The following is a 12055-nucleotide window of genomic DNA, read 5'->3' as shown; positions in this document are numbered from 1 at the left end:
CCGGGGACGTTAAAACCAAAAGTGCTTTATAAGGGCTCTCATTGTATTCTCCCATTAGGGATGTCAGAAGCATCTGATTGGAAATTAGCGTGTCAGATAGCCGCTCAAGTTTAATAATGAACGAACACTGACTTCAGTAGATTCAGTAGCTCCACTCAGCACTGCTTTAGCTAAAATGGCTGCTCAATTTAAGCTGCAGATGCAGATTAATTCCCAGCGTGTGGTCTTTTCCTTTAATGAACCCGTGTTGCACTGCAGTAGCAGTGAGTTTGTCGGCCGTGGGTGTTTTCGTGCGGAAAGTTAACGCACGCTGACTGTGTTCCTGTCCCACGAGGTTAGTGCGCCGGAAAGAGGAAGTGTTTTAAACATTTATGAGGTCTCTAACAGCTCCTGTTGGGCGCACTCTGACCTGAGGAGACCTGCCGAAAGAGGAACCGCCCCAAACAAACACCCTCAGCCTCTAACGGCCCTGAAGCACTGCCCCAAACAAACACCCTCAGCCTCTAACGGCCCTGAAGCACTGCCCCAAACAAACACCCTCAGCCTCTAACGACCCTGAAGCACTGCCCCAAACAAACACCCTCAGCCTCTAACGACCCTGAAGCACCGCCCCAAACAAACACCCTCAGCCTCTAACGGCCCTGAAGCACTGCCCCAAACAAACACCCTCAGCCTCTAACGGCCCTGAAGCACTGCCCCAAACAAACACCCTCAGCCTCTAACGGCCCTGAAGCACTGCCCCAAACAAACACCCTCAGCCCCTAACGACCCTGAAGCACCGCCCCAAACAAACACCCTCAGCCCCTAACGGCCCTGAAGCACCGCCCCAAACAAACACCCCCAGCCCCTAACGGCCCTGAAGCACTGCCCCAAACAAACACCCTCAGCCCCTAACGGCCCTGAAGCACTGCCCCAAACAAACACCCTCAGCCTCTAACGGCCCTGAAGCACTGCCCCAAACAAACACCCTCAGCCCCTAACGGCCCTGAAGCACTGCCCCAAACAAACACCCTCAGCCTCTAACGGCCCTGAAGCACTGCCCCAAACAAACACCCTCAGCCCCTAACGGCCCTGAAGCACCGCTGTTCCTCCTCAGAGTGGAACAAACAGGTTCCTCTATTCCCACAGCCGACAGAAGCTCAACACGACACACGGAGCTTCAACAACACACCGTGCAGCAGGGATCATCCAATCACAGTCTGGCCAATCAGGAGCACTAATTATTCAGTTAATTACCCAGGAGAAAAGAAAACCAGGGCTGTATTTGGATTCGAGGCCCAGAGTTGATGATCCCTGCTGTACAAGATCATCCCAGCTCAACACAACGCGCTCACTATGTTACAGGAATGTTCCATCAATATCAAATAACATTGCCACTATATTGTGAGAATGTTTTGCTGTGATTAATCTTAAAATTGGATATACTGCGCAATAAAATATATTACACAGATCAGAAACCATATTGCATATTGTGCGATAGCCCATTTGGTGTGTACCGAGGGTGTATCAGATACAATTAAACTATGTTGTTGAAAGTAACAGAAATTCTTATTTAACCTCAACCAAACTGCAGATTTCTCCCATTTCAAAAACGTAAACGTAAAGACTAAAATAATACAGGATGACGAGAACAGAGCCTTCAGGAGAACGTGACAGGTCTGCAGTGTGTTTGTGTCTGATGACGAGAACAGAGCCTTCAGGAGAACGTGACAGGTCTGCAGTGTGTTTGTGTCTGATGACGAGAACAGAGCCTTCGGGAGAAGGTGACAGGTCTGCAGTGTGTTTGTGTCTGAATTGACAGGAGCGCTGCAGCTCCTCCCCGCAGACAGGGGGCGCCGGTGGCACTCACAGCTCCTGTCTCAGACGGCGGATCTTGGCCTTGGCATCGGCGAGCTCCACGGAGAGGTGCTGGCGGCTCTCGGTGCGGTGCATGCTGGGGGATCCGTTGGGGGACTGGGCGGCGGGCGCCGGGAGAGAGGGCAGGCCGCAGTCTCTCTCCTGGGTCAGCTCCACGATCGTCTGCGAGGAGAAACAGCCGCCATTTTAGACTACATCTACCTTACACTACAGTCATTCAGCTGACGCTTTATTTCAAAGCGACTTACATTGGTGAGAATAAGTAGGGGCCAATCCCCCCTGGAGCAAAGTGGGGTTAAGGGCATTGCTCAAGGGCCCAACAGCTGCACTGATCTTATGTGTGCACTTAACAACCCTAGCCCATCTCCCCCATGTGTACTGTTTTCACTTCCATCCGATATCTCTCTCTCCTCTGTGCTCATCTCTCTCCCTCTCTCTCCTTCCTCTCTCTCGCTCCTCCCTCTCCTCTCTATCTCTCCTCTCTATCTCTCCTCTCCCTCCCCCCTCCCCCTCCCCCTCCCTCTCTCTCTCTCTCTCTCTCTCTCTCTCTCTCCCTTCCCTCTGTGATCAGAGGGCTGACAGGCGTTAGGCCCCTCCCCCTGGGTCCCACAGTGCCCTCGGGGGAACACTCCATTAAACAGAAACCCCCAAAACATAATTATAACCACTCGCCTAATTGGCCCGGTGGATTTACCCCTCTCGCACCGGGGGCCAGTGAACTGGACCGTGGTTGGCTAAACCCCGGGGGAGCGTGGGCCAATCGGTGAGGCACTAAAGTGTTCTGAAGTGGACTCAGATGAAGAGCGCAGCACCCACACCGTGCGTTAGTGGAGCTCACGCTGAAGGGTAATTCAATTTGCCGTCAGCCCGCTCATAACTCACAGCCCCGTCGAGAAAACAGCCTTTTAATGAAGGCAGGCTGGCCTTGGGAGGGCTGAGGGTCGTTATGAGACACTAGAGACTACAAGCACTACGCTAACGGGACAGCAATACGCGAGCAGCAGCGCTACGAGCACTATGCTAACAGGACAGCAATATGCTCGCAGCTGGGCTAAGGGCGCTATGCTAACAGAACAGCAATATGCCATGGGCTGGGCTACAGGCACTATGCTAACAGAACAGCAATATGCCATGGGCTAGGCTAAGGGTGCTACGCTAACAGAACAGCAATATGCCATGGGCTAGGCTAAGGGTGCTATGCTAACAGAACAGCAATATGCCATGGGCTGGGCTACAGGCGCTATGCTAACAGAACAGCAATATGCTCGCAGCTGGGCTAAGGGCGCTATGCTAACAGAACAGCAATATGCTAGCAGCTGGGATCTCTAAATCACACCCCCGTCTACACACCTCTCTGGTCTAACTCGGTCTAACCCTGACAGAAATGACCTACACCACAATATATCATAACGTTAACACGGCACTGGCACTACAATTACCATCAAGCATTTCACCAACATCTCACAGGCTTCATCAGCGCCGACTTTGCCATGAACTATGGGGGTTGGAGGCCAGGGAAACGGATGCACATACTCTTTAAAGATAATGATTTAAGGATCGGGAACATCGTACTGACACAGCAAATTAGCCAACTGACAGCGAACAAGTAGCCACAGGTGTACAGATATGATCAATTTTCACATAAAGAAGATAATTACGCACGGGTAACAGCATGAACACAGCTGTACGTGTCGTTTCGATTAACCCCTGAGCCAACATTCCTCACACCAAAATCATCCGGCAGATCTGAGGGGCAGCTCTCCTGTCTACACATGCCACTGTCTGGGTGCATTACTGCCTGCAGAAGGCAGAAGCACATCTTAAATTTGAATTACATACAATTTTCCGATGCTTTAGGGTGATGTTTTCTGCTCTGGATTTTACTGTGGAGCAGCGAGGGGCTGAATTAATCTGGAGCACAATCATGTGATTCCATCCCATTCATTCACAGCGTACCGGTAAGACTAAAATACGGAAGCACTGTAACAGGGTTCGTAATACAGTAACGCCTTGCAAAGACCCCAGTAAAATCTTTGATACAGGGACACGACAATAGGACTTATCAACACATCCAGCCAAAATGTCAGATCACACAAGAGATTGGGCTAACTAATATCAAAATTGGCGTGAAATCCAGAAAGATACAGTCCTCTTTGTGGAAACATCTAGTCTATCCAACGAAGCTGAAGGAGTGTAAAACTCAGGACAGCAACACTTCCCAAACATCCGACTGCACCCCATCATGATATGATGCTGTGTGAACACCTAACAGCACAGATTACAGAGGGCTCAGACCTCTTCAGGATTAGCACCTCCTTAATCCTCACGCCAGACTTTAATAAGTCTGAGTGTGCGTGTGCATGTGTGTGTGTGTGTGTGTGTGTGCAAGCAGGTGTGTGTATATCCAGTATGTGTACATGAACATGTACCTGTGTGTTCACAAAGGTAAAAAAATATGTTGTGGGATGTGTCATTCATTTAATTGAGATTTGATTTTGAGTGACAGCTTGGTGTGATTGACAGGCAGGTTTGAGTGACAGGCCCGTACCTCCAGCTGCAGGTCCCTCTCGTCCACCAGCCGTTTGAGGTGGAAGGCCATGCTCCGGGAGAGAGAAGCCAGGTCCTCCGGGGCGTGCGAGCCTGACTCCAACCACTGCAGGTCTAGCACCTTCTCCTGGTTATGTGTCACCTGGCAACCATGACAACCACGAGAACCATTTACCACTTACCTCCCAGACTGCACTCCTGCTAATCAAGTGATGACAGATGGCGGTAACGCATTGCTGAAATCACTGCATCTATGCGACTGCACTGAGTGAAGCTTTACTGATCTATAACGTTAGCGGTTTTCAAAGGCACCGTCTACAAGTGCCTTCCGCTAAACTCTACTTTCGAGTGCTTGACTTGTGAATAGCACATTGTTTACTGGGCTTCATGTTATGGCTGGAGGCTGAGCTTGTGTGTCTATCTCTTCATCAGGAGTCACTGCTCCATCAAAACAAACAGACGTAGTGTCCACAGTGTTAGCTACACTGCTAATGCGCCTTTAGCTTCTCCTGATCTGGACTGGGAAATAAAACATACTACTCAAATATGCACACCATGGAATGGTAAAGTTGTATATAGAAGTACCAACTTTTGGTGCACAGTCAATAAAACATGACGACAGCACACACTGCCGAGAAAATAGAATCTGTGAAACCCAAGAGGGTCCATTAGCGGGATGCTACGCCGCTAGCGTGGGAAATACCTCCTGGATGTGAGCTGCGATGGCCGCCTTGGTGTGGAAGTCCAGGCCCTGGATCTTCTCTATGTACTCTTCCTTCTGCTCGCACTGGAACACAAAGCGGAGAGGACGAGGGTTAGGAAGTCCGGGAAACGCCGTCGGGAACGCGCGCTTTCTTCCAAAGGTCGCCGAGAGGTCAGCGGCACAGCTACCCAAACGCTGCAGCGGATTTACGGAGCGCTTTGTGCCAGACTACTGTAGACTTTTCACACACTGCCACGGCCACACAGAGCGAACGACACGGTCTCTTTTTTTCCCCTCGGAGCGAGAGCGTTTCTGTTTTCAGTTTAGCCGAGAGGCGGTTAAACCACTAGCGGGATGGGTGAACACACTGCTGCCAGTGTCTGGGGAAGCCACTTCAAAGCACAATCATCTGACTTCACTTATGTCAAAATAAAAATGAAGTATGAACAAAAAAAACCAAGTGCAGATCCTTAGTTTTGTATCCTTGATAGTGGAGCTCCAAAAAAAAAAAAAAAAAAAATTCTACAAGAGTTCAAACCTGTGGAATCCACAAAGATTCAGAGTAGTCTAGTCCAACAGCAGACCCAGGCTGTCTAATGGTCTTTCTGCTCGTGGGGTAAGAAGCTCCACAGAGATTTAGTAAATCTGGCTTTGGGGGGCGTCTGAAGCTCAGAGAGAGACCGGGGGGGGGGGGGGTTAGAGTCGCAGAGGGTCGATCGAGTGATGACTCCCCACCCCCACAGGAGCCCCGACGGCCAGACCCAGACACGCAGTCTGACTCTGAACTTTGACCCCCACCGTGACCCTCGGGTTAGGCAAGACCAACGGCAGCCGGTGCGAGGGTAATTGCTGTCTGAGTGAGGCTCAGGGTACTGCATGTCAGACGGGGGTCTACAGACCATTCGGGGTTGAACCGTGGCCATCCCTGGCCGCAGTTCTGACCGCGTCCGGCAGAGAACCCGGTTCTCCCTCGCCCCGCGTTCCAGCCACTCGGCATGTTGGAGGGGCGGCTCCACTGGCGGCTCGTGGAGGCAGAGCGATGACTTCCTCTCGTGTCAGGAGACAAAGACACTCCCGCTGACCCGAACCCTCCCTCCCCGGATGACGTGTCATCCAATCAGTCACAGCGCTGCGCTGGTCTGAGCCACAGAGACACGGTGGGGACTCATTTCAGCACCAGACTGCAGCACTACAGAGAGACCCAGGGGTTCGACTCAACAGGCTACCCAGCAGCCCTGCAGCTCCAGGAGATCTTGACGACCCCAGACATACACTTCTGAAGAGCGGTCCCGCAAATTCGGGGACTTTCAAAAACATGACATTTGTCACTGCCAGGCCTATTAACGATTCAGTTTGTTCTCAGAGAATCAATCAGAATTTGCATAGTCATTTTACAGGCATTGACCTGCGCATTAATATTGTATGATATGCTAACTGTGCTATGGACATTGAGCTGTGCATTAATATTGTATGATACGCCAACTGTGATATGGCCATTGATCTGTGCATTAATATTGCAGGATATGCTAACCACACTCACCTGGACCGCACATCCGAGCAGAAGCAGCAACAACTTCTTCATCTCCTCCAGACTTTGCTCTGAAAAGACACATTAGCCACCATTACTGACCAACACCGACCACCATTACTGACCCACACTACTGACCACCATGAGCGGCCAACACTACTGACCAACATTCACAGCAAATTCATCCGCAGCACGTCATCGGTGGATGTTAACCTGTGCCCTGCTCCTGATTGGGATGGAATCTGGATTTCAGCTGATTTCCTATGATGGTCATTACCACTGGGGAAAAACACCAGACTGAACGGCAGTAATGGACTCTGGTGTACGTCTGCATGATGACCGTGGTGCCTGGAATGGAGCACTAGGCCACAGTCGGTTATTTCTGAACTCTGTGACTCACACACAGTCAAATAACACCAGACTAAAAAAGAAGAAATCCTTCGCAGCTACGCCACCATCGGCCAGGCCGAAGCCTGAGCCATCCATTAGTACATTTAATGCTCAAAATATCTGGGATAAAACCCTTAAAATAGCCCTATAACAGCTACAGGCCACAGTGTTCGGGTGAAACGTCTCAAGGATCTCCGACCGTCAGGCCCACCTGAGAGGTGATGTATTAACTGCTCTGTGAAGCTCAGAAGCTGATTCAGACCCGAGACACCAGGTGAGGCGAGATCACTGTGTGACCAACGGCTCTCATTGATTGATTAGGGGCTGAATTAAAAAGACAGCCGGCGGTACTGCGGTCGTAAACATTCGTGACAGGGCTACAAATGATGAAATTATGAAGCAGCTGTTTGGGTAGTTAAACTTCAGCTAATCTGCGGGATTAGCCCACAGATTGATGCGATTAGCTGATTATCTAAAGGCTTGAGTAACTGTCTGCCATCTCTCTCTGTTCTAATCATGCAGCTCATTGGCTGAAGCTCTCCTCTAATCAGCCAGCTCATTCGCTGGAGTGCTGTAATAATGAGGCAGCTCATTGGCTGGGGTTGACCTTGTATCAGGCAGTTTAATGGCTTGAGCACAGCTGAAACGAGGCAGCTCATTGGCTGGAGCTCAGCTGAAACGTGGCAGCTCATTGGCTGGAGGGGCAGGAGGAAAGGTTGAAAAGGCACAGATTGTAGGCCGAGGCTTAAGCATGTTTTACTCAAATTCACAGCAGGAAAAACTGAATCCCCCAGTGCCAGTGACCAGGTCTGTGTTACTGAGGGGGCAGAAATGTGACCTGTCTCAGTAAAGCTAACGTCTGACAGACAGCAGGGGCCCTCCATTTTAGATCCTGGAGGAACGGTACAGTCGCCCCTGTGAGTAGCGTGTTCTGCCCATGACACACGCTCACGCTACACGCTAACACGCCAACGGGACACCCACAAAGAGGGTGACGAAAATGAGTCTCATCTAAAGTAACTGGATATTTTCGGAATGTGTATTTATAGACCTGAACTCCCCCCCCCAATCCAAAATAGGTGCTGGCGTAAATATAAACCCTTGATTCTGTAACTGTTTCATCTGAACTGCAGTGAAGCTTGTGTCCCGACACTTCCTGGTTCAACCAATCAACAGAGGCCATCTGGGACCGATTGGGCACAGTGATTGGACACTGATTGGACACTGCGATTGGACAGTCAGAGGTCAATGCGGTTGCACAAATTCCCAGATAATGGCTTCCGCTCTCTCCGTTTTCTCTACACAAACAGAGTGTCAGTGACAGATAAGGTCTGGAGTACTGGCTCAGAACCCAACACGTCTTCCAGATTTTATCATTCAGCTGGGGTTTCATTAGCACACAGCTGGAGAGGCTAACCTCCCGTCTGAGTGATACTGATCCAATCAGCGCACAACAACGTCTCTGTTTCACCCCAAATTAAACACACACACGACCACCTGTCAGTCACTGTGTATGCTACAGGGATAGATTAGCATATAAACATCCCCCTTGCAGCAGGGGATGAATAACCATACCCACCAAAACCACTTAAACGACTTAGTGTTTATAAACATCTCCAGGTTTGACTTTGGACTTTGGAATCGAGGCCAACAAGGAGAGCATTTCCTCTACGGTGTGAGACTGTGGCCAGAACACAGCCTCAGCGATGTGCCTTCGAGCTCCACATCTGTTCTCTTTTTAGCAAGTATGTCACGGCTATAAATTCAGCCGGATCCGAGCTCCTGGGTCAGGTTTTCAGGACAGTCGCTTCAGCGCTGAAATTAAAAGGGTTTAAAAAGCAATCAATTACAGCCGGAAATTCCAGCCCTGTCTCAGCATTCCTGCGCATAAATATTGAACGCGAGCGAGATGCTCCCGGGATGCTGGGACTCACTCAGGTCTGCAGTGTTTAGGAGGAAGGGGCTTAAGAGCTGACCTCATTTCTGAATACTCCGGGATCGGGGGAAAGAAAACGAGGAGGTCAGCAAAGATTATCTTCCGATTAAAGATGCGAGAAAGAAAGACGGAGAGACATGCAGATGGATTAGCACTGTGGCGGAGCGTGCTATAGGGGAAATAAGAAGACCGCACACTCTCATGAGATAAACAAACCCCCCCCCCCCCCCCGCCCCCCCATTGATAGTTCTGAGGGCCCAGTTCCTCAACTCTGCATCTTGCATTCTCCTCTGGCTTCTTCTGAATCAGAGAACATGCCAGAAGCTTGGAGCCAAGCAGGCACCACAACAATCTCAGAGATCACCAACTAGGAGGCTTTTCTGTCCAACACCTACAAAATTATGAGAAAGAGAAGGTCCTCTTCTGAATGGAAGTCAAACTGGATTTTTTTCCAATCTTTCCTGTAATTTCCATTTCCACTAGGTTTCATAAATAAGCAAATGAAGCTCGTTTTGATCTTCTTGTTTTTTTCCCACACATTTGACAAATGACTATGACAGCAACCCACATATCAACCAAAACAATACTAAAAAGGCAAACCACTCACAAGCCAACAAAAAATATATCAACAATGTAGAAGCAGTGAAGAAAATATCTTGAAACAAACAGGTGACATTTTCAGACGGTGCTTCCTCATGCAGCTTCAACATTCATGAGGGAAGTTACCCGCCAGACTGAATAATGTATTAAATACGTTCCCTTTGTCACACTCTCACGCACAACCAACAAATAAACCGGCTAGTCAGTTAGCGAGCAAGCTTTAGCCACAGCTCTCCAGATCATCATTTTGCTTCAAGCTAGTGTGTTGCTTCATTATTCATGTAAACAATCAAATATTACATTTTTTTTTAGTTCATTAAGTTCCATTATGAACTAAAATCATCTTTTGTGTCATCCACCACCACTTCCTGTGTGGGAACCAGGCTCTGGGACGTCTGAAGAAAAATGACCAGGAGGGGGAGAGGAGGAGATGGATAAATCATTAGAGACCATGACAGGAAATGAACCAAACAGAGAGAGGAGGGGGAGAGGGGGATGGAGGGTCTGAGAAAGATAGAGTGAGGGAAAGAGACAAAGTTAGGGGAAAGACAGAGATGAGGAAGAGAGAAAGAGGGGGAGAAGGATATATATAGAGGGAGGGAAGGAGGCAGAGAGGGAGAGAGATAGAGACAGGGGAAAGACAGAGAAGAGGAAGAGACAAAGAAAGAGATGAAGAGGGAGAGAAACGGAGGGAGAGGATGAGAGGGAGGGAGAGGAAGAGAGAGGGAGAGGGGGATGGAGAGAGAGAGGAAGGGATGGAGAGAGGGAGAGAGAGAGAGGTAGGAAGAGAAAGCGAGGGAGGGAGTCAGTTTAAAACAGCCGGTGGAAGTTTCCTCTGCGCACAGGAAGCAGAGCGTGAGTGCTGTCCCGGTGCCCCTGTCAGCAGCCTGTCTCCGGCAGGAAGCAGAGCCCCACCCAGACACTGACTAACCCCTCTCACACGCTCCACTTCCTGCTCAGCATTGTCCGGCACAGGAAGTGGCTCCGTTCAGAGTGTCACGCACGTACAGTGTGGCACAGCCCGGAAGTGACATCACTCATTCGAGGAAAGCACCCGGGGTTAAAGGCTGCAGTCTGGGGGAGTGCGTGTCTCAAATGTCATCACAGAGCATCACATAGAACACGCGTTCGTTTTAACTGGGCTGGGTGAAGTGTGCTCACACATAGCAGAACAAGGACTACAACAGGCCTTTCAGACCAGCAATGCTCATCTTTTACTCTCGCTAAAGTGCACCTCCTGCTTAGTTCACCTAAAAGCTAGACATTATGTAGCACCGTATTCAAGCCTGGTCTTGAAAACCGCCAGCGTTTCCGCCTCCACAGAAAGTCAGCAGTAGCAACAGGAAGCCTCTCTGTGAGCAGCTGTTTTCATTTGGGAAATACGCCAGCTGAATTGCAACTCTGTTGAGGAAACTGATGTGTAAAATGTGTGCCATTTGATTTAATGCTGTATGTGGGCCACATTTCATCGATACTCAAACCTGGCCCCTGCGGTCAGCACCTCAGCATACACAAACTGTTCTCACAATGTTACTGTGAGTGTTTCGTCAAATGTTTTGTAAACAATAACAAATTATATTATTCAACTCAGTCCTCAGGTTTGGGGAAAGGCAATCTTAACTGAAATGGGTCCACTGGAGCAACTCTCAGTTCAGAGGGCAGAACGCACTTCACTTCTGAAGTGATAGCAAGCAAACCAGGGTGCTGTTGAGGGCCTCTCTGTCCCTCTCTCTCCAGTTCTCCTCATCACAGATCCCTGAGGGACACCGGAGTTCTGTCGCCTTCCCAGAATGCCCTCCGTTCTGGAGAAAGTGCTGACTCACTGTGAGATCTACTCGGCGTCTCTACTATGCTGCCAGAAAACGACACGATCCACAATATTAACCAGGTTCTGTCCGAAGGTCAAAGCAGAGACCAGGGCTGGGGCCAATTTCGGTTCAAATCGGTCACCAGCTAGAAATCCAGTTCATTAACAGGAGTATCTCCATAGAACATTCACAGCCTTCTTTAAATCCATGAACTGAGTTTGAACTCCTGCCCTGAACCGACGGAGGTGACCTGGAACTGCGCCCAGCCGTGGCAGAGACGAGACAAGGGAACACTGCCGTTCCTTCAGGGCCCCCGAGGCGAAAAGAGCAACCACCGTTTCCACAATGTCACCCGTCCGCAGACGCCCTGCCATCAAAACATCATCATCCCTCTGTCACACGCGGGCCTGGAGACACAAAATGTCCGCCCTGGTTTATCCGTGTCAGACTCACAGAGGTGTGGTGGTGAGCCGGAGGGGCGAGAACGCGTCTGCATCGCCAGAGTGTCGCCCCAAAATTTCACCCCGGAGCCAGAGGAAGGCCCTGGGGGGGGTACCACCCTCAGCGGGGGGGGCGAGGGACCGGGCCCACACCCTACCGCTCACATTCACCCATTCACCACGGGATTACACCTCCATTACCGAGCGATCCAATTACTGTAAAACAACACATCTCTGGAGACAGTG

At 50.0% G+C, this 12055-nt stretch overlaps 1 protein-coding gene across 3 annotated transcripts in view; it reads right to left on the bottom strand.

Annotated features, from left to right (window-relative positions):
* ccdc88ab (coiled-coil domain containing 88Ab) overlaps positions 1–12055 on the bottom strand; it is an 81166-nt gene that overhangs the window by 34800 nt on the left and 34311 nt on the right. For all 3 annotated transcript variants that reach the window (XM_061228861.1, XM_061228860.1, XM_061228858.1), the window contains exons 5-8: positions 6648–6706; positions 5108–5191; positions 4406–4546; positions 1850–2019 (exon numbers count right to left, since the gene is read on the bottom strand). In XM_061228861.1, coding sequence (XP_061084845.1) covers positions 1850–2019; positions 4406–4546; positions 5108–5191; positions 6648–6706 — 454 coding nt within the window. The remainder of the gene's footprint in view (positions 1–1849; positions 2020–4405; positions 4547–5107; positions 5192–6647; positions 6707–12055) is intronic.

The sequence above is a fragment of the Conger conger genome, chromosome 18, assembly GCF_963514075.1.
Source record: "Conger conger chromosome 18, fConCon1.1, whole genome shotgun sequence".
In the NCBI taxonomy this organism is placed as follows: domain Eukaryota; kingdom Metazoa; phylum Chordata; class Actinopteri; order Anguilliformes; family Congridae; genus Conger; species Conger conger.
Note: the sequence above shows the minus strand (reverse complement) of the source record. Positions and strands in the feature narration are given on the sequence as shown.